The sequence below is a fragment of the Vanellus vanellus genome, assembly GCF_965231255.1.
Source record: "Vanellus vanellus genome assembly, chromosome: 3".
NCBI classification, from domain to species: domain Eukaryota; kingdom Metazoa; phylum Chordata; class Aves; order Charadriiformes; family Charadriidae; genus Vanellus; species Vanellus vanellus.
Genome location: NC_138907.1, coordinates 104,708,632 through 104,733,085, shown reverse-complemented (window position 1 = coordinate 104,733,085; position 24,454 = coordinate 104,708,632). Strand labels below are relative to the sequence as shown.

The window sequence follows — 24,454 nt, the reverse complement described above, 5'->3', positions numbered from 1 at the left end:
AAATTTGACAATTACTTGATAAGCAATTTTAAAAAGGCAAACTTTGATATGTGAAGTAGTGACAGTGTAACAGATTGAACAATTTGGGGGACCAAATTTACTAAGTTCAAAAACTTGACTCTGAAGGAGTTTTGGGCCCCCTGTAAGACAAAATGTGTCCCAATACAAAAAGGAAAAAATGCAAACCCTTTTATCAGTCACAAGCAGTTAAATTAACATCCCCAGAAAGATTGTTGTAATATTTAATAAGTCTGCAAAATACAGGAAAAAAAAAAGACATAGGTGTTGAAATTCTCAAGAGCTTCTCTGCATCCCACGCCTGGGCATCAACTATAAACAATTGGTCTTATCACTCTGAGAGAGTGAACACTGTCTGCACAATATGCAGTTAATTTCAGTAGCTAGAGAGGCCCAGCTAAGAAGCAAAGTTACTGAACAAAATTGGTTCTATTTTACCTCAAATCAGGACACAGTCCAAGTCTTTTCTTTTCAGTTTAAAGTCTAAGCTCTTAAAACAGAATTCTTTTCTTATTTTCTTTTTCAGGTTCTCAGAACATGGAATTCAATTTACTCAGTAGCAGCTAGTTACTATTGCAAGACAAGAAACACACACATCATGTAAATGATCCAATCACTTTCCAGTCTTAGCTTTTATGAAAAATAAAACTAGGGTGTTCTATGTACTTTGATATCATAGTTCAGAAAGTAGCCATTAATAGATATTATAAATGCATAAACAAATAAGTGAAGTGAAGATTTTGTCCTAAGACTTGTTCCTCCAAAAATATTGTAATTAACTTAAAATACATTCTGTGGGTGTTCAGAGCACTCATTTGTTATCATTCTGTAAAATAAACATTTAAATAATTTATATAAATTAAAAAAATCAAAATATAAAATTATTTATTCGATATTGATTCTTTTTTGTTATTGATTGAAGAAAGAATCAAAGAATCAAAATTGTTGTTTTTATCAAATGTGTTCAATACTGTGTTTATCCAGTAGATTTCTGTGCAATGCCAAATAATGTTATCATGAAATAAATGCTGTAGTTTCTCTTATCTAGCCACTGCTGATCTATTAACCCTGTAATTTTGTTTTATCTTCTCTAATCAGGATTCAAATGCTAACTTAACCCTGTAAATCTAATCTCAGTTCTCTGCAGGTTTTAGTCTCTGATATTAAAGGCTATAAATATGCTACTAAAGATCTGGAGTAAATTTTGTAATGAACAATTTCCCTTGACAGTACTTGAATTTTAAGCTACATTATATAAACAAATTGCATATATTGAAATTACAAAGTTAAATAGATATCTCATGACCTAGTAGAAACAAAACATTACAACAAATTTCCAAGGAAAATTTTTTAATTTCTGTACTTACACATACAACACTGTTCTGGTATCTCCAACTTTCCCAGCATCTCCAACAGTAAGAGTATCATAGCCTCTTTCCAGTTCAAACTCTTCAAAAGCAAGCTTTATGACCTATTAAAATTAAATAAGTCCGTTATTACAAAACATACCTACAGGTTATCTGATCTATTCTAGTCTTAAAACAAACTATTTGGCTACTGTAAGTCAAGTCATGAAGCACTCGCTCATGATCTTCTTATTTGATTTGAGAAAAATATATAGAAAAGCAGAAGTGGAGAAACTTCCGTATTTTCTAATACCAAGAAGGAAGTCTTTGCCGTAGTGTTTTAGAGGTATCATACACTAAAGACGCCAGTCTCCTCTACCTGGTGATGATTGTTCTTATTATTGAAAAGTTATTATAAACAGCAGTAAAAGCTTTTTTTTTTTTACTATAATAACTATAGAAAACAATCACATGGTGCAATACTGGAAGTAAATGACGTGAAAACATTCTCGTCTGTAGAATTATACAATAACAATATGGCTGGTATGAACTATAAATTCATAAGAAGGGGGAGGAGAATGGGGCACAGAAACACAATAGCAGAAATTTCCTTACATAAATTACTAAACGCTAAATTATGATTTCACTCAATGTCTAATCATGAATTGTCTGGAACATTAAAAACGTAACCCTCAAAATTGTTTGAAAAAGTATTTATAATTTATTGAAACTGTAATTTGATAAGATAAATGGATTTAGTTTTGTACAGAAGAACACTTATAAGACAAGCACTTTTTAGAGTTCTGTATTGATAAATAGTTGCAGGTTATATGTGTGTACGCTGCACCTTTTTGGATGTTGATACCAAGGTTTCTGCAGAAAATTTGATATGAAAGTGCAGAGAGTCACAGTGATTTTCCACAAAATTATTCATTTTATCTTTATACTAAATTTTGCAGATAACCCTGGGCAGACTTTCACATAACTCCAGCCCTTGCATGAAAATGCAATTAACTTTTATTCTGTTTTGTGGCTAAAAACAATATTTGGGTCAGATTTGGGCTGTCTTTATCAGCCATATTATGGTGCTATTTTGGCAGCAGCATCTACAAAAGCCATGGTTTTCATCCACTTGAGTTTATTTCTGTGTGATCTTCAAGGCAAAATTCATCTTTAGCCCTGTAAAAAGTCAGCATCCAAGCTCAGCTAGTTTAAACTTTCTCAATATTGAAAAGGAAAGCCAGCATGTTTCATTACTCTGTGTTAGAATAGAAAGAGTCTAGTTCTATCAACTTCAGAGAGGGACTTAGACTACTGGAGTAGATGAGGCTTACAATGAACTATGTTGCTTCAGTTTCTAACCCAGAGAAAAGCCTGTTTTTAATGAAATACCCATTGATCTAAGAGAATAAATTTCTTCTTGCTATAAATTCATGTCTTGCTTTTCATACCTTGCTTTGCCACCTCTGCTAATTTTATGTTTATGTTTTTAAAAGTATGCTGAAATTCACTCCAGGACTAAGACCCTCTGCATGTTTTAAAGTGGAGCTGATATTTACAGGAGTGTCATTAAAAGGTAGAAGAGCGGGAGGTTTAAAGAAAAGCCAAATGGTACTAGGACATCCATATCTATGACATTATCAACACAAATATCTGTATAATGATTTTGGCAACAGTTCAGAGGTTTTGTTTTGTGATCTAATGCAGGTCCTTTACAGCATATTTTGAAGATCTGACAGATTTTGAGGTGAAGTGTACTGCATTATCTACATTATGCTTCAATAATCACAAGAATTGCAGGCAATATGATAGGAAAATAATAGTCAATTCCATCTGCTCCTGATATATCTTCTAGTATTCCTAGATTATAACATTGGTTAACATGCAAAATTTCATCACTAAATCAAAACTAATAAAGCCAAACAATAGCAAGAAAAAACCACAGAAGCATAAAAGCAGAGTTGTTTCTGGCAATAAAAATAACTACATATATAAGACTTTTACTTTTAATACAATTTTTTTTTTTAATATGTGTGGAGTAAACCTGATGGAATATTCCATGAGAAAATATGGTAATGTATTATTTAAATATGCTCCATTTGGTTAGACTCACAAACTCTTTTACATTGCAATTTAAAAATAAATGTGAATGTTCACCTCTTTAATAATAAAATAAGTAACAAAAATTAATTGGATATAAACCACAAATGAAAGATTTAAAGACCTGGTTAAGCTTATAGGAAATGACACAAGAAATGTTTCTTTATGGGAAATACATTATGTGTGAAGAAATATTAGACAGTACTAAAAATCTTGTTATCTTCACTTTCATGCTAATTGTTATCCATGCTAATTGTTATCCTATGCTAACACGTAAAATGTGTTGGAAAGACATTCACATGGTCGAGAGTTAAAAAGTAAAACTTAAATTCCTTTAATCTCATTCATAAAACCTAAATTTATCCATGTAAACATTAAGAACCCAGTCTAATAATGGCTCTTTCTATCATCAGTGGACAGAAAATGGCACACAGATCAAAAGTCAAATTACCTGTCTGAAGGTGGACCAAACTGCCATTTAGAGTTACCCTTTCCCTTGACAATATGGGGAGTTTGGATGATTGTGGGAAACTAATGCTTACATAGATATATTTAAATAAAATTAGTTCCTCTGTAGATAAAACTCTGAATCATCAGAAGGATTTTTAGGATTTGTTAGATGGAAGAAGGGTTGTTTGTCAGTTCATTTTTGAGAAAGAACGTAAGACAGTTTTGTATGGATACAGATATGAGTACAACATGGGAAAAATTTAAAAGGATTGAATCAGTATCAGCAAGAACAATATACCTATACAGGGTTAAATAATACTGATTTATATACTGGGGGAAAAGAAGCAGCTCCAAGATGCCTCTCCAGATTCAATGGTGTTTCCAATTAACCCCCCTCCAGTAATACAAATCTGATCATCATCATTAAATAAGCTTACTCTGAACTGATTAAAATAAATAAAAGAACTAATTTTCATTAAGAAAAATTGAAAACACAAAAATGATTTCTAAACCTATTATATTTGTTTCTGGATGATCAATTATACTTCTTACAGAAGAATGATCTTGTTTGCTTTCTGAAATGTATGAGACAAAATTCCCTCATAAGCAATTCAGAATGATTACTTATGATTAGATAAACAGACTGTGAAAACAAAAAGCTTAAAAATATGAGACACCTAAGGAGGTACTGAATGGAAACTCTGCAAGTGAATTTCCTGTCATAATTATTTTCCTTAGAAGCATTTTCCTTTATCCTAGCCACTCCCACATTTCATATTTCTGATGGCATAGTTGCTATAGCAAGTAATAGGGAAAGGCAACACAGGAGTTGTACTAACAGAAATTTCTGCATGGACATTCTTCCTGGAAGAAGCAGTAGGGAACATGGCAAGGTGACATTTCCAAAACGCCTAGGTGTACATGTACACTACTACTAAGACCTATTTTATTATCTCTTAAATATGTTAGAAAATTATGCATCCAATATAGTAAATACAAACTGAACCACGTGATCAGTAAATTTTGTTTTAAGGTACAAGCAGAAAAGAGAACTACTCATAAGATGTCGCATATTTATAAGCAGTTCAAACAAACAACTTCAAAAAAGCACATATGTGCCAGTGGACATGTGTCTTAAAAAAAAAATGACATAAGAAACAAGGCCTCCGTGAAGGAGCTTCTCTTAAAGATGAGAAAATGAAGTGAGACAATATGCTGCCTCAGCAAAACTACAGTAAAATATATGAAGAACAGGAAAATAGAATTTAAGATCCTTAATTTGAAGTTTTAAAATTATAAATAGAAATTGCGTCCTTTATAAAGGCTTTTGATGAAAGCTGTTTGCAACTATTACAGATTACTCCATTTCATTGATATATTAGCTTCAAATTTAATGGTATTTTCCTACTTTGCATCTTTGTCTTGCTTTGTAAAATTTGAAAGTAACATAATCACACAAACGTTTTTGACTGTCATTTCTTTTACAGACACCTCACGCTCAAATGGATTTAGAAGCAAAAGAAGCCATTGCTACAGGGACAAACATGGAAATATTGCTATAGTCTTTCAGATTTTTAAATCTTTTTTAAAATTTCTAGAAGAAATGAGACCCATGCTTAAACCAAAGCTTTAAACCAGGTTCTGGACTATCTATATCACTTAAAAACCAACATAATATAGAAGCAATGTAAAAAGATGATACCAGCTTTAGAGAATACATACACCATATATGGATCTAGTATTCCTTAAAACATTAAAAAAATGTGTTGTTTCCCTAGCCCATCCCTCCCTATAGTGAAATGACTTCAAGTCTTAAGAGTCATTGTGACTATGCCCAAAGTGCTGTTCAAGAGGAAACATACATCAATGACTAGAAATAGCAATAAAACTAGGTAACTTTAATGCACAAATTCTATGAATGATTAAATTTGAACTACAGAGATCTCCTTTTCAGCAGCTCAAAAAACCACAAGAATGTCCATATCAAATTATTTCATCAGAGGATAATCACTATTTTGAGGTACAAGTTACAAACATAGAGGAATGCCTTATAGAAGCATGACCACAATACTGAGGCCATGGCAACAATAAGCATAAAGAAAATACATGTATGGGAACATTTTCTGAAATATGAGGCAGTTGTGGGTTTTTTTTAACAGCACTTCTCTCTTTTCAGGACTATACATATACAGAACATTTTAAAATAATGGGAACAATGAGAATTTATTATAAATATAGCTCTTTTTACAAGAATGTAAATTTGTAACTGTGTTTTGGTCCACTTAAGTCACCAATGAAAATAATAAAGAAATTCTGAAACAAAAGACATCGGAGAAGATGTTTAATTAAACTACATATTTATTAAATAATATATTAGGAACTTTCTAACATTTCAGGTATTCACAGGAGAAATGTGGCAGTTACTGGAATCCGTAGAGCTATGCTGCTTGCTAGCCACTAAATATTTGCTATATTTACTTTCCCATGTGCCAGTAAATAAAGTGGAAGCCTAAGAACCTAATGTATCTGAAGACAACAAAATAGTGTTTTAATTGGAACCTGAATCCAGTCCCCTATAACCATCGTCCTTGTTAACATAATCTGCTAAATAGTGTGAAACTGGTGAATGCCTGTAATGGTTTTTGGCTAATGTTCTTCATAGCAGCTTGTATGGTGCTATGTTTTAGATTTGTGATAACACACTGATGTTTTAGTTGTTACTGCATGGTGCTTGCACAGTATCAAGACCTCGCTGTTTCTCACCCCACCCCATCCATGAGCCAGCTCAGGGTGCACAAGATGTTGGGAGACAACACAGCTGGGACAGCTGACCCCAACTGACCAAAGGGATATTCCATATCATATGATGTCATGCTCAGCTATAAAGGCTGGGGGAATAAAGAGAAAGGGATGTCGTTTGGAGTTATGGTGTTTGTCTTCCCCAGTAACTATTATGTGTGATGGAGACCTGATTTCTTGGAGATGGCTGAACACCTGCCTGCTGATGGGAACCAGTGAATGAATTCTTTATTTTGCTTTGCTTGCATGTGCAGCTTTTGCTTTACCTATTCAACTGCCTTTATCTCAACCCATGAGTTTTTTCACTTTTGCCCTTCCAAGTCTCTCTCCCATCCCACTGGAGGGGAGTGAGCGAGTGGCTGTGTGGGGCAGAGCTGCCTACCAAGGTGAACTGACAACACTGCCTCACATATAGTGCAAGAACAAGCTCTGCAGTAAGTTGCCCGTTGCTTATAGTTCCCTCCACAGGCCTTTCCAGCTCTACTCAGATTAAAAGAAGGTAAATGTCTGAAAAGAGAGGAAGGGGTTTTGTTGTTGTTGTTGGTTTTTTTTTTTTTTCTTTTAATTATTGACTCTAGAATGTTAGAGGATTGTTTTGTTTTGAAAGGAATTGTAACAGTTGGGTTTACAAAGAATTTTACTCAGAAGACTTCAACATGCTTTACAAGGACGGCAGTCCTTATTACTACAATTTTAGCCCAAAATACAGAGCCATAAAATAAGTTGCAAAAGACAATTTGATTTCCCGAGAAATGGTAGTATCGAGATTCCTAATTAATTTCTCTATTCATTATGTAACACTATCTTCCTTGAAATTTTGTAAAATTGAAAGGTGTCAAGTACAACCAAATTTGTTTCTGGTGGCATTTTTTCTTTTTCTTTCTTTCTTTCTTTGCTTATTTTTACAATAAGTTTACTCACTCTTGGTCTTGTATGCGATACAAGGGGACAATTATGTTTACATTAACTGTTAGTTAAATATATATTTGAGAAAAAGGTGCGGGTTTTTACATCAGGCAGACACAGTATTTTCATTTTCTTCTAAAAAGCGTTTTAAAGATTCATCTACAAAACTAAAGAACTGCATAAGTATCGCCTTAAAAGAAAAAATGGATCCAAAAGAATAAACAATTATAACTTCAAACATGTACTGAATTGAAGTATTATTAATCAATGTAATAAAGCAAGAAGAGAAAGAGTGAAAATTATGACTTTAAAATAGATTATCAGGTTGAAAAAGAGATATATTTTTTCTTACATATAACAATCTTTTATTTTGACAGTTCTGCCTAAATTTCCCACAATGGTCAGACTATACTAAGGTATACCGGTGTCTAATACAGTATTCCTAAGATATATACCTCCACTGTAACTGGATTGGAAAAAATTAGGAACACCATTTGTATCTGAAGGCATAAATGCTTGTGCCCATACATAAATCACGGGTATATATAATATCACTCATAGCAAATTTTGCATCCAGATGACATTTTAGTTAGCAAGATATAAATCCTATTCCATTTCTAGATCATCCGCTCTTTTCCAGATAGTAAAGACAATTCAGCATAATTTTAACCCATTAAAGGTAATAAACATTGTGTCTATGCACATTTTCATTCTACCAAGGAATTTGCTTGACATTCAATCAAGATATTTCATCTAAGATACATAAAAAAATACATATGTAAAACTGTTATGAATTTAGAAAACATAGTTTATTAAATATAGAATACTTAATGACCAATTTTCCTCTTAAACCAGTGAAATGACAGAGTAGCTGTTATCCTTGAGACTGAATCTTTTAAAGTGAAAGACAGCAAAAGATTCCTTTTTTTTTTTCATATTCCTTTATGAAAGAAGCTACCTCTTTAGCCTCAAAGCCCTTAAAATGTAAACCATTAATTACAGCAGTATGATTCATAATTTGGCATAGGTACATCTGCAATTAATAAAATGCAAAATTAATAACTCATAATTCCCAAGTTGAAATGTGCTGCCTCCAAACAGACAAAATAAAGTTTAGGCCAAAAATAAGGGCCTGTCCTGCAAAATTTTAATTCCTCCAGGTATTGTTGAATGACAGCAAATTTACTGATAATACTTGGATTATTCTGTTTCTTATTTTGAAGAAATGTTGAAGGCTTTTGGTACGACCTTTGTCCAACAACTGCAATTACTTAAAAAGCATTTATAAAAATAAATTTGCTTATTTTTCAATATTGGCATTATATTTTATACTTCTCTTTCTCAGGAACTTGTTTTCCTTTTAGTTCCAACTAACGACTTGGAAAGGAACCTAATAACCACACCTGGTAAAAATTAAATAAAAAGTAAAAACCAGTAATAATAAATCAAATGTTAGTAATAATGTAAAATAAACAGTGCTGATGCTGTTTTAAAAAAAAGAAAAAATATAACCACAATAATTAAAAAAAAATCATAATTTTTAAATCCAATAGTTTGTTTTACAAGTATCACCAGGTGCCTGCTGGATACCCCAAACATTTCTCGGGTAAGTAAACACAGATTGTCTCTTTCCCCATCGCTTTTCCTTCTTGGATTGTCTGTGATAACACAGCTATTTTGTATTCTCTACATTGAATGTACTTGCCATCTCCAACATAGCTGTTCCTCAGCAAGTTAATTAAGGCTGGATGATTTGAGATCCTTAAAAGACAACAATAGCAACAATCTTAAGAAAATCAGTTCATTTTGTTTATTTAGTAAAGGTTAAGAAGTGATTTGACACTGATCTTAGAACAGTCCTATGAGGAAGAACTTTCTGATAACATATATATATATAGTACGAGTAGCTGGAAGCTACAGTTAGAAAAAATACAGAATTAACTGCAAAAATTAAAACAGTAAAATTCTTGTTCTTGTTATGTACCATTTTTACTGGTAGGTGTTGAGTATGTAAAATAGTTCTATAACTAATCATGTATTTAAGTAATTTAAATACATCCACAGGAAGGCAATGAGCACATTATTAAACACAGGTTTGTTTCCTGTGTAGAGGGAGACACAGAAAAAAAAAAGAAAACATAATGAAGATTTCAGAGTTAACAGAGCGGCCACAATCTGTTAGTTGGTCAGATAAGAAGCTTGTTGCCAAGTTAGATTTTAATCTTCAGCAATAGTGTCTAGACATCATGTCTAGTTTCAGTTTACCATCTTAACCATTAAGACATTTTCCTTCTCTTTTCGGTTTGTTTTATATATATGCAAATATGTTGCCATTTCTAAATACACAGACTAGTATAAAGCACTAAAAGTTATTTTTGAAGGCAAATACGAAAGCAAAATGAATGTTTCACAAATTTACATGAGCCATATTTTTAATGAATTATCAATCAGCTTGATTTAAGTCTGAAAACCAAAATTAAAAGAATAAAAAGCAGAATTGCAAGAGGAGACAATCAATCATTCATATTTTCACACTAAAAGGTTGAAATTCATAACTTTTGGACAATTTTAAAGACAGTAGTAGCACATTCTTCTATTTCTCATTTTCTGCCACAGGAAAATGCCAAGTATATGGCTTTCATTTTTGCTCCTGCTGCTGCTCCAACTGTCAGAATATCAGCAGGAAACAAATACGGAAGTATAAGCTTGAAAGAAACACTATACACTATCATGTTGTTTGGGGTTTTTTTAACAGAACAATGGAAAAGAAAGCAAAAAAACACACATTCATTACTACCTTTCCTTGCCATTCATGAAAAATATTCCAACTCTGCTTATATATTTGGAGATCTTTTTCAAAACATCTTAAGCACTTTTTCTAAAATTGTGAGCAGCACCCACTTGTGGAAAAGACACAGCAATGATAAAAAGTAAAGAAAGACTTTTAGATTTGCTGTTCAAAACGAGGTCTGAAAATGTTGTTCATAAGTTTGAAAACAAAAAGCTACCAGTTAGCATTTGATAAAAACAAGTTATGTATAAACTAAGAATACATGAATCACCAGATAACAGCTTCAATTTAAATAAGGGCTGAGAATTTTACTTGTTAAACAAGCCACCCAATGCATATGAATTTTTTGACCTCAGAAATTCGAGTAGGAGAATTCGAGTAGTTTAGCCTGTTTGACTGTTGTCTTACTTCCTACAGTCTTTAAAGAATAGGTTAATTTTATGAAGTAATCCAAAACGGATACATGGCTTGATAAAACACAAGAAGTAAAGGGCTCCATGAAGAAGTAGTTACATATCAAAGGTACACATCCATTTGCACAAACACAAATCATTGTCTAGACAGAGCCCTACATAGAAATCTGGAGAGTTAGATCTCTGCTCTGCTATTATCGTGTAGTACTTCAGGCAATTCATTTCAGGTCCTTGAAAATTACTTATTTAACAACTGCATTCTTCAACAGTTTTTTAACATTTTAATTCTTCTTACTTAAACTTCAGGTAAAACATGAAAAAAATATAACAAACATTCAAACTGCAGTAAAGGTAGATATTAAAAAAAAATCTTATGAATTCTGTGTGTCCCAAATCAAAAAACATTGTACAAGATAAATTGAGTGAATTCATATGCATTTGTAATGATGTGTTGGCCAGTGGAATATCCAGGAGATAACAGTAACAAAATAACACAGCTGTGTTTGCATTCCTGACCTTAAATAAAAATTCATTATGGGAAATCTATACCCTCATAACCAAACTAGGTAGTTCTAACTCAAATGTTATCTTTGGCTGAATATGTTGGGTAAAGCCTATATTTCATGCATTCTATAGCTATGAAACTAATTTTAAAGATAGCGTCCTTCAGTGCTAACAGTGTGTCAACACTAGCAGAAAGATCCATAAGCACGTTTTTTCTAAGTAGTAGAGTACTTCAGCTTGTTGGTTTCTTGTTATTATGGCAAAATAGTTCCAAGGGCACAAACTATTTCATTTAGAAGGGTGACAAATCTTGGCATCGCACTGTATTGTGCAACCAGGCAATTGAAGTGAATACTGGAAACCCTCCAGAGGCACAGGGAGATGCCTAAATATTTATAGAAGTAAATGCCTCAGAAAAATATATCAGTGGAATTAATTTGCTAGAAATGTGTACAATCTTAGAGTTCTACCACTGTTCAATGCTATTCAGAATAGAAAATGGAAAGTTCTGAGCCATACTGAGCCAAGTTAGAAACTCTGATAAAGCAGGTATGCTACTGTGCTAATGGAAGATCGTATTTATGGAAATTAACTTTTAGAGGAAAAGCAAGCAGTAAGTCAGGATATAGTCTATCCTTCTTTGGGAAAAATTCAGATAGCCCCACTCAGATATTTTAAGTCATTTAAGAGGCCTCTACATCCTGCCTGACCTCTAACTGCCTCTCCAGAAAGGTATGATACCTGCTAGCCTTGTAGGGAAATCTTGAATACCTGAGCATCTCATGCAGTAACAGACACCTGAGGATGGCCAAAGAAATTGTGCTTAAACCAGGAAAATCCCTTTTGTCCTGAAGTCTTTTATATCATAAGAAGGACCCTACTTCATATAGAAAACCTCTTAATTAAAATGTTAAGGCATATAAATTCCTTATATATATTTTTACATACAACATTTTTTCTGTACATGATGAAAATGAATGTAGTATGGCTGAATGTATAGTCCTGTAATAAAAGTGTAGTAATATTACATGAACATTGCATTGTCATAACACCAAGGTTTTATATAACTCTGGACAGGTTTTAGACAATGTTATATACTACAAAGAAATTTAAATACATGGAGGTTAACTTCATTCCCAATAAAAACATGCAAATAAGTTTTCCCTGTGTTTAAGTTATGAGTAAGAAAAAAGTATGAATATGAAATTTTGGCATTTATATTTCCAGATTAACTTCAACTAACTTTGAAAGTTCCATTTTCTCCCAAGGTTTTCTTCCTACTGTTTTTAAAAGATACAACTATGTGGCTTGTTGGCCCAAGTGTACTTCTGAAATAAGAAGTAAATTGTTTTCTAAATAATTCCCTGTATTACTCTAGTAAGCCAAAATTCAAGGCTGAAATTCAATCTCTTTTGAAATAAACAGAATACGCAAAGATTTTTATGTTGAAATATCCTCCTATCACTTTGTTTAATACCTCAGTCTATAAAAAACAAATTGTTTAAATGGTAACCTCACAAATAGATTAGTTTTCAGAAGTTTATGTCATACCTGTTTGTGTTTCATCTCACGAAATTACATTTCTTCCAATAAAGACTGTGATAATACCATGCAAACCTCATGAAGTTCAACAAGGCAGGGTCCTGCACATGGGCTGGGGCAATCCCAAGCACAAATACAGGCTGGGCAGAGAATGGATTGAGAGCAGCCCTGCGGAGAAGGATTTGTGTGTTTTGGCTGACAAGAAGCTCAACATGACCTGGCAATGTGTGCTTGCAGCCCAGAAAGCCAACCGCATCCTGAGCTGCATCAAAAGAAGAGTGTCCAGTACGTCGAGGAGGTGTTTCTGCCCCCCTACTCCACTTTGGTGAGACCCCACCTGGAATACTGCCAAGGCCAATCGTATGAGATTCAACAAAGCCAAGTGCCAGGTCCCGCACTTCAATCACAACCACCCCATGCAGCGCTACAGGCTAGGGGAAGAGTGGCTGGAAAGCTGCCTGGCGGAAAAGGACTTGGGGGCGTTGGTCGACAGCCGGCTGAATTTGAGCCAGCAGTATGCCCAGGTGTCCGAGAAGGCCAACAGCATCCTGGCTTGTATCAGGAATAGTGTGGCCAGCAGGACTAGGGAAATGATTGTCCCCCTGTACTTTGCACTGGGGAGGCCACACCTCAAATACTGTGTTCAGTTTTGTGCCCCTCACTCCAAGAAGGACATTGGGGTACTGGAACACATCCAGAGAAGGACAACAAAGCTGGTGAGAGGTCTTGAGAACAAGTCTTATGAGGAGCAGCTGAGGGAACTGGGGCTGTTCAGCTTGGAGAAAAGGAGGCTGAGGGGACACCTTATCGCTATCTACAACAACCTAGCAAGGTGGGGGTCAATCTCTTCTTCCAAGTGACAAGTGATAGGACAAGAGGAAATGGCCTCAAGTTGCATCAGAGGAGATTTAGATTGGATAGTAGGAACAATTCCATCACTGAAAGGGTTATGAAGCATTGGAACAGGCGGCCCAGGGAAGTGGTTGCATCACCATCCCTGGAGGTATTTAAAAGATGTGTAGATGCAGTACTTGGGGACATGGTTTAGTGGTAACTTGGCAGTGCTAGATTAACGGTTGGACTTGATGATCTTAAAGGTCTCTTTCTAGATGATTCTATGATTCTGTGGTTCTATCCAGCTCTGGAGGTCCCAATGTAAGAAGGACATGGACCCGTTGCAGCAAGTCCAGAAGAGGGCCACAAAGATGATCAGAAGGCTGGAGCACATCTCCTGTGAACACAGGCTGAGAGAGTTGGGATACCTTATAGCAGCCTTTCAGTAACTAAAGGGGGACTACAAGAAAGATGGGGAGGGACTATTTATCAGGGAATGCAGTGATAGGATGAGGAGTAACAGTTTTAAACTGAGAGAGGCTAGATTTAGATTAGATATTAGGAAGAAATTCTTTACTGTGAGGCACTGGAACAAGTTGCCTAGACAAGTTGTGGAGGCCCCATCTCTGGAAGTGTTGAAGGCCAGGCTAGATGGGGCTTTGAGCAACCTGGTCTAGTGGGAGGTGTCCCTGCCCATGGCAGGGGTGTTGGAACTAGATGATCTTCAAGGTCCCTTCCAACTCTAAGCATTCTATAATTCTATAATTTTATGAACATTCTAAACACAACAAAATTTAAGTAACTTTGTATTAAACTATAATGTATATTTTTGAGCCAGAATATAAATGAAAATTTAAACCAAAAAAAGAAATATTCTTGCTATTTTGGAGAGATTTGAACTACATATGGTCTAGGAAGTAATAGGAATGTTAGCATGTGACATCAAACTTTGTAATTTACAGGCCATGATTAACAAGAAAGGGAGCCATGAACTGCACTCTGTGGGACAGACCCACATTTGAGCAGTTTATGAAGGACTGTATCCCTGCACTGCAGCAGAAGCAAAGTGTGAGGAAGAAGTGCCAGATAGGAGCTGTTAACGAATTGACTGCAGCCCACATTCCCCACTCCCCTGCACTGCTTGGTGGGGTAGGATGTAGAAGAGTCAGGCCTGAGACAAAGTTTTTATCGTTGTTTCTCACCATCCTACTCTATTTTTAATTGGCAATAATTTAATCTTCCCCAAGTTGGTTCTATTTTGCCTGTGAGGGTAATTGATGAGCAATCTCCCTATCATTATCCTGACCCTTATTTTTTCACCCATCCTGATGAGGAGGGGGAGTGAAAGAGCAGCTTGGTGGGTACCTAGCAGCCAGCCAAGGTTCAACCCACCACAACCATATTCTTAACATTAAAATTACTTTTAATAAAATTAACACGTTTGCATTTAACTATATTAAATATTAATATTCTATGAGTGATCATGGTGAGAAAACAAAAATAATTTCTCCCAAAAGCCATAATAATAATGATAGTGATGACAGCACATACATTTTGAGCCATGTTCAGCAATGCTTCATGTAGTTTAAATTTTCAAAAATAAAAAGCACAATGCAAAAACTAATTACATATTTAACGTTTTTGGTAATAAAAGTCTACCTACCTCAGCTTTAAAATCTAATCTCCCACACCTGAATGTACTTTTCTCAAATCCTATACTTATGTTGAAAATGTCCCTCATATCTCAGTGATAATTAATATATTTATTTTCATCCTGTGCCATTCCATGCCATGAAATTTATCTGTGTTAAGAGAAAGTGGTAAATATGATTGACTTTAAGGATTACAGGCTTGATTCTTATATCATCTACCTTGATTTTACATCTTTGCATCTGTAAGCACTTGAGTAGAGCTACTCTTGACCTATATCGGTAAAAAATGACAACAGAATCAGTGAAGATCATCTCTGGTCATTAGTCTCAAAACCATATGGCAGTCTGCTCAAATATTCAGGTAACAGTGCCCTGTAAGAACACATTGGGGCACAAGCCATTATTTGGATCTAATTCAAATTACATATGGGTAAACAGAACAGTTTCTGTCAGTTCGCTTAGGCATCATCTGTAATGAATATACAATGAGAAGATTCTGTAAAAACTCCATTAAAATGTAAAAAGAAAAGGGTAGCTGCAGTTTTACATCTGCAGTACTATGTGACTTACTTTTAAATCAGTGTCTAGTGTATAAATAATTTACTCCAGAAAAAACTATTTTAAATTTACTTAATAGCAAAATGTGCTGTCAATAAAATAATAAAAAAAAAGGAGCAATGTCTTTACAGATAAATGTCAAAGACTTTTAGACTGGTTTTAAATAAGCTAGCTTGCTTCCAAAGCTGTGTGCTTAATGACTCTCGTTTAAATTCTTATTCATCTAGAAATATGAAGATATTGGCTATAAACTTAAATACAGGGTAACACATTCTTCATAAAATCTGGGCCAGTGACCAAGTAAAGTAGATTTTAAGATACTAGAACAATGCAAATTTGACTTGCATGTCAATGAATCCTGCAAAAAACCTTAGATGGCGTTACAGGTTTACTTTTTCCATTTTTAGCTAATTAACAAAACAATGTTCGTGTCCTCCTTCAATTTTCTTCTTTTGTTTATATATTACTACACATAAGCCTTAAAAGCAAAGTGTAATCACTGAAATACATATTAGTTCTGATTCTGAAATTGTAATGAAGATCACAATAATACATTCCCATAATTTATTATCATAATTTCCATGGGTTTATACAAATAAGTGTAAATATGCAATATATCATAAAATACTGTAGAATATCCCCTGAAGTATAAGCACCATAGTCATTTATTATATTTAGCATAAATTCTGACTCTTGCATTACATTATTTTATCTCATAGAGATGCAGAATGAGATGTAATACAGTTGGGGGGATTGATTTGGATAAATAATTTTCAGGTTTAGTCTTCACTAAAACTCATCTGTCTTGAACAAAAATAACAGCATTGTACAAAAGACCTTGAGAAAACATGATAAAACTATGTTCCAGCACTTCATAACAAAAGCAGAGCACAAAATATCCTTGAAGGCTAGAACTATTTTTTAATACTTGACCAAGAAAAGGTGTTAAGTCTTTATAACCTGAAATGAAAATGAAAAAAAATAATTATCAAGGTAAATGAAAACAAATACTTTTTAAAGCACAACAAATTTTCTTTGAGGTCTTTTATGTTTAATAATACATTGGTGACCTTTATTGCATGAAGAGAAGAACATACAGCAATATATATAACGTGGCCTTTGTTATCAGGAATAGAATAGACTAGACTAGACTAGACTAGACTAGACTAATCCAGTAGGAGTGGACTTACAACAATCATCTAGTACAACTGTCTGACCAATTGAGGGCTGACCATAAGTTAAAGCGTGTTGTCAAGGGCATTGTCCAAGTGCCTCTTAAACACTGATAGGCTTGGGGCATCGACCACCTCTCTAGGAAGCCTGTTCCAGTACCACCCTCTCGGTAAAGAAATGTTTCCTAATATCTAGCCTGATCCTCAGATGACACAGCTTTGAACCGTTCCCATGTGTCCTGTCATTGGGTACAAAGGAGAAGAGATCAGCACCTCCTTTCCACTTCCCCTCCTCAGGGAAGGATGCTCTTACATGAAAAAAGGAATAATAAAAGAGCTATGATGTGAACTGTCCAATGCTGCCATGCACGGGAATTAATAAAAGTGCAGTATCTTAAAGATGTACTTATCCAAGGGAAAATACTCCAGGCACAATATCCTACATACCTTTAAAGTAAAACCTGAAAAGGGAGAGGCTCTGTAATAATCAGTGTCAGGAAAACGGTATTTGTTTAACATTTTATCAGATTACACAGGTTGTTTTATAGAGAAACAATCTTTGTGACTATGATTTTGAAAATTAGAACTATAAAATTAATTTGTATTTTGTATAACTATGTTTTCTTTTTCTGCTAAATATGTATTTTAAGTACAATTTAAGTTAAACAATATGATGCTTCACTATGTGAAGCACGGGGTTGTCTCCCACATAAAAATGCTCTTTCTACAAAAATAGTGTTCTATGAAACGCAGTGAAAAAGGTTCAAACCAAAAGATGTTTAGATCTTCTAATGTTTCACTCACATGCTATCAATTACAAATAATTTTTCACTTATCTATTTCCTTGTCACAATTTTTTTCCTTGATAGTACAAAGAATTTTAACACTGCAGTCATTTGAAATCACAAAATTTTACAAAACCAAATTAAGTGGAAAAGTATGAAATCAGATGTACCAGAATGTACTTAAAAATCCAGACAAATAAGGAAATCAATCAAAGCCACCTGAAAAACTGTAAGCCATGCAGTCATATAGCACCCAAGTTTTGTGCTACTGTTTGTGACATTATGCAAAATTTCAGTGATTAGATTTTTATCTGCTCCTCCCCAATTCCTGGAAAACTGTAGATTTTCTTGTGGCAAAATGAGAAGGAAAATATATCTGGTTGAGCTTGATTCTGTGGGATGTGCAAATTTTTCTTTAGGCATTTAGTGAGATGATGAAAAGAAATTTGATTACAGCAGTGGGCTTCCCACCTTCTTCTAATTACGCAACATCTCACTGTTCTTTTCTGACTGAAATCTGACATGGAGAGTAACATGAACAATAACTCCATTTCTTGGTCTACTCAAGAGGCATCATAATCCCACCTCTTAATGAAAAGTACAAGTCATCCACATCCTGGAAGACAGTGACACTCAGGATGAGTTGAAAGAAAAACATGGTTAAATGCATGACAGTCATTTAAGGCGCAGATGAGTAGAGGCCGGTTAGAACATGTATAACTGTAGATGAAAAGGTGTAAAGCAGGCGTGAACCAAACCCACTGAGGATATGTAATTAGATGTCAGGTATGAACAGTAAGGCCTTGAAAAACACATCCCTGCTCATTCCCACTGAGATCTAACAATGTCCCCTTGGGCAGACTGCCTCAGTGTTCACTTGAGATATGTATATCGAAACAGTGTAATATTAAATGCAGCAGATTGGTAGATAGACATAACGGAAAGGAATTTCGGCCTTCAGATCACAATGAAATACTATCATCAAACACAATAACTTTACCTACCCATACATATATAAAACCATGTAGTTCATATACACAAACATATTGTCAAATAATGCATGCAGACAGACAAATAGGTATAAAAGCTTCACTGAGTTTTGGGGTGGCTTGTATTTTACAGTTCAGTGACCATTCCAAAATATTTTACTGTTAACATGGATTCCTGGAAGAGTAATTTCTGAGAAATAAATATTTGCTGTCATCCTTCAGCTGCGAAGTACAAAATATTACAACCATTTAATATGTGCCGAGAAAAGTATCATGAAAGCAGTCACTTATTTACACTGTGGATGTTTTCTTATACATATAATAAGTTTAAATATACCTACATATTAATCAGTCTCACTAAACCCAACCAGCACTAGAATGCCAAGTCAGTCACCTAGAATAACTCTCCGTCACAGCTGACCTCACTGTTCCACCTCTTGTCATCTACTACCTTGTAACCACGTAGCCCTGTAATGCAGTATTGCCATTCTTAGTAACAGGCCACAACCTTTGTACTGAATTTGCAAGGCCTCAGGATTGGTGTTCGCCAGGTTTCCCCTGTCTGGTCTTTGGGTGAGGCTGCAGCTTTGTTTGACTTCATTTTATGAGAGAATTATCCTTATTGACTAGGTCTCTATAACTAGTTTCTTTTGTTTATCTTTGCATACTACAACTATAGTTTTCTACAAAGAGCTGTATGTAACAAGTAGTTGTTCTATCAGAATGAGATATGTATGACTTTTACAAAATTAGTTAGGATTAGGGAATGTGGGCTTGGTATAACTGAGGAGGCCTTGAGAATGGAGAGACAGGATGTAGTCTACAGGGGTAGACAGCTTGGAATGACAAGAGATGAGGTACAGGCTTCGAACTGGAGACCCCACAGCTATAAACCACTAACCATAGGTCAGGAAATAGAGACCTGGAGCTGGACGGAACTGACTTTAGGGGTAACAGAGAGAGCAAAAAAAAAAAAACAGTATCTAATATACCTAAAGCATACCATATATAGTAAATTTGGATCCAATGTGATCTGTAGCTGCAGATCAATAAAGAAAAAGGTGTAAAAGTGTGTTAGCAAACATATGAAAATGACCCAAAGTGGGTCTTAAGGGAGCAAGAAGAAAGCAGCAACATCATCATCATCATATTCATGTCAATGAAAGACTGCAGAGGTTTGACTTACGATGTTAACCTCTCCAGCAGTTGAAAACTACTGATCTTAAGACCCAGAGGAGCAATGGAACGGCGAGCACAACCCCAAGAGACAGAAACTAAGAATTATGTTAGAATTTTAATAGTGTTATAGCTGTTGTTGTTATTATTACTATTGAGACTTTTGTATAAAGGACTCTAACTGCACTATTATTCTTTCTTTTTCTGTAATAATTAGGTGTAGACTAATAATGTATCTTGAATTAAATTAAGATTTCCATTATACTAACAATTAATTCTTGGTTTCACTTATATATAATATAATATGTGCTTCCTCTTTGTCCATGAACAAGATTTTGATTTATTTTTGCTGAGTTACCATTTTACAATCAGGGGTCCTAAAAATAACAGTAGATTCAACCTTAGCAAATTAAATTAAATTGCATTGCTCTGATATATATTGCTCAACCTTTACTTTTATTTTCATGGTACCATGATTAATAGTGATGTCTACTTGCATTTCTATAGCAGAAGGAGCTTATAGTCGTCTTCTACAGATATGAATACTTGTAACATCTTGGTACCATTTTTGTAGGAAAAAACCCTGTTGTCTACATACTCAAAACAGAGTTACAGAGTTCATTCTTTGATCTGATGTGAGAAGCTGTAAACTGGTCTTGGTCTTCAAAATCTGTGTTTCATTTAGTCACAAAAATGTTCTTCCTCTTTCCTGTGTCTTAAAAAAGACACAGCTAGGTGTACCTTTTAAAAAGCTTAATTCAAACTGGATACAAATATGTCCTTGCTCTTTAAAATTACATAGCTTAAGCGTACATGAGACAGTAGAATTGCACAAGCATGCATATTGGAACATGATCTCTTGCATTTTGAGAATGAGAGGATTTTTAATCAGAAACATCATGGCTAACTATGTCATACCTGAAAACGTTTGGAAAGAGAAACTAAATTTCAGTATCTGATTTTTCCATTTGTATATATACTATCTGAAAATAAAAATTCCTCGACTATCAGCATGCACTACTCAAATTTCTTTTTTATTTGTACGTGTACACACATACATATAAACTCATTCCATATTCATGATCCCTGATCTGTATAATTTATTCTTTGGATTTCAAAATGCATAAGAAGTTGAAAGAAATATATGGAATAAAAGTAAAGATTTATATTTTAGTTTAACTTGTGAAGTAACAATCTATAATAAAAAGTGCCACACCTACTTATATTATAAACCTACACCATTTATGCCTCAGCAAGCAAACTTTGCATTCACGATGAGCTGATAATAAAATTCTTGATCAAATATTATTTATTGCCAACTGTCAGGAAAGCTGACTTATCCTTATAGACTTCTGCATCTATTTTTCTGGATGTTGCAAGTATAAATCAACAAAAATTCTACTATATTCAAAACAAAATCTGAAGTCACATTTTACTTAATCTCTTCGGATTTTGTTTGTATGTATTTCCTGTACACTTATTGAAAGGCTTATCACTGCCTTCCCTTTGGGTCCTAAGTCAGGATGAGTCTATTTATTTCTTATTCTTAAAGACTTTTGAAAGGCATTTAAAAACATTATGGCATCTTATGACAAACCACTATTCTAAAAAAACAACATTTGGCTAATTCGATTGTTTTGTCAGATCTTTAGTTTTCTTTTTTTTTTTCTCTTTCTCTGTACTTCCCAGCTGTGCAATGTTCATGAAACCAAATTACTGGCATTACCAAGTGTAAACAATTATCAGTCAATACAACTAGATGTGAAGTACAGTTTGGTTATGAAGATATTAGCCAAAAAGTTTAAATTATCAAAACATCGTTATTTCTCTTTGTATTTTAAGTCTAGCTGGAGATAGAGTGTGCCCTTTTTGGTTTCGGTCACAATATATGTCAGATGTGAAGTGGCCCTATGCCGTTAGCTATCTAATAATTGATTACTTAACTACTGATTGTTCGGCAAAAAATAACTAATTTTATTTTTAAATTATTATTAATTATTTTTAAAACTCCATTAGATTTCATATCTGTCTTTTTATATTTACTTAGCTGTTCAAAACCCTTACTATTGTCTATGCAGCTCCCCAAAAATCTTTTTTTATGACAGCTTTCTTGAGAAAAGCTATATTTTTAAAATGTAAAGCTGATGTTAAATACTTTAAATTTAATGTCACAGTGCATAAAGAGGTGACTATATTCTTCAATTATGCACCTGATTCGTTTAAAGTTTTAGCTTTCTTTTACAATTTTCCATCTACAAAACTGAAGTGCTTCTACCAACAGACAGACTTGACTAAAAAGTTAGGCCAGGATCACAAAATATCTGTGGACTTGACAGAGTACCATGAAGAAAAAAAGATTATGAAAGTTACTATATTTATGCATCCTTAATATTGCCTAATAATCAGAGAAATGAGCTGGTTACCTTTCCTAAATTCTTGCTGTGAAGAAGTCTACATCATAACAGTCACATGATAATTTGAACAGACTCACACAGGGCACAAAATGGAGTACTCTTCCCTGAGTGTGATACTTGTGGTGTGGTAAAGTTTATGGCAAGATTTATTTAAGAAATTACTTGTTGAGAATGAAGTCATACACCTAGCCATCTGTAAGAGACATAAGTTTTTCCAAAGGCAATACCATTTCCCTTCCCCCTAAACTGCAGAAACCCATATCAAGGAACTGTGATAAGGATGCTGATGGAAAAGAAAAACTTAGCAGAAAAATTAGTACAGATATGGATTACTGGTCACAAGCATCTCTAGCTATTACCTGCTAACCTCTTTTTTGGTTTGTTAATACTACAGGTACCTTCAAGAAACCCTTTTGTACTACCTCATTAGGTTGTGATGGGTCTTGCATACCTTCACACAATCAATAGATGTAGGATCATAGTACTAAGCATCATCTTTACAGGACTCTATAATTTCCTCCTGTTTGATGAATGTATGGATGTCAGAATGGCTGCCAGTCAGAACAAGAGTCATCTGGAACACAGACATACCTCAAGGTCATGGTAACTCTGGTGGAGGGTAGACTATCTACAGCAGATGGACTCAAAGCAAGAAACTCATAGCAAGTTTTGCTTTGACTGTCAGTTTTCATGTAAGAATGACTCCTCCTGTATGATATTTTAATATTAGACCTGAATAAATAGGATGATTTCTTGAAACATGGAGTTCTGTGAAAATAAAAGAATCATCTTCAAGAGTGTGGAGAACTGAGAGCCTCAAGAGGTATGTTGAAACACAGACACAGTCTCAAGGAGATAACTCAGGGGTGTTTAAAAATACAGGGTAGAAAGGATCTGGACAGACTCGCAGATATTTAAAGAACAAAAAACTCCACCAAAAACCAGCTAAGATTCTGGAATCCTCTGCACACTTTAGAAAGGGCTATAAGATATAGTCCTTTGAGATGAAGGTTTCTCTTTTCCTAAAACCAACTGTCTACACACACTCCCTGAATGAATTGACTCTTGAAGTAAGAAGAAAGTGAAAAAGCATCCTCTGAAGTTTCATGACCATAATGACAAGGGTGCTGCATAAAGGAACTGTAACTTGCCTGCTGAAGAAGTTTTTGAAAGGACTGTGAAGATGCTTCAAAAGTCTCTGAAAGTTTACAAAGAATGATCAGTGCTTAAGTGAGGCCTGAACAGACAGGCTGAGCTTTACTACTGTGATTATGTGAGGCGTAAATCAGAGAATTGAAACTAGTAGGTTGGAATCTTTTCAAGGAAGAAAAGCTGTCATTGCTAAAGAATCAGAAGTTATTCCATTATGGCTTATGTTGGAGTGACATCTGACTTATGAATCTCCAGCTGTGAGGTCTAGATGCTTAAACATAAATTGCATCTTATTGAATGATGAAGTTTTTTTTCCTTGTAGATTTCAATACCAATCAATCAATGAGATAAGAAAAATTGACTTTATCCTACATATGAGATGACTCTCAATTGTAGTTAACACCCTCATGGAGAGACATAAAGCAAAAGGAGGGACCTTGAACTGACAGAGATCCTTAGCCAGATCCAAAAGGAGATGATAATAAAGGACCGGTTTAATCTCTGTACGACAATACACTCCTTTGACACTGAAAGTTATGCACCAGTTGCCCTCTCTGAACAGTTGAAACAATACTGTCTAATATCACCACCTGAGCTTGAAACTATAAACAGATTTCAATATTTTTAATTTTAATATGGCCTATCAACTACCCTTTCCCTTCAGCACATGAGAATGGTCACCATAGAAATTGGTGCCTTTGTGATGCACCGGAAGTTCCTGGGGGTGAATGAGAGCCTGTCTTAACCTGACTGAACTCTTAAAAAGAACCCTGAAAAAACCATGGACGACGCAGTGTGATGCAGCAACAAGCTAATTGGATCATGAAGTCACTAGCCATTAGTCCCAGAGCGA

General features: G+C 34.5%; 1 protein-coding gene across 1 annotated transcript in view; it reads right to left on the bottom strand.

Annotated features, from left to right (window-relative positions):
- The window catches only part of CSMD1 (CUB and Sushi multiple domains 1), a gene marked incomplete at both ends in the record, with an annotated part of 1,228,645 nt that overhangs the window by 346,170 nt on the left and 858,021 nt on the right, over positions 1-24,454 (bottom strand). Inside the window, one exon of the mRNA XM_082481062.1 lies at positions 1,386-1,489. Within this exon, the coding sequence (XP_082337188.1) occupies positions 1,386-1,489 (104 nt within the window). The remainder of the gene's footprint in view (positions 1-1,385; positions 1,490-24,454) is intronic.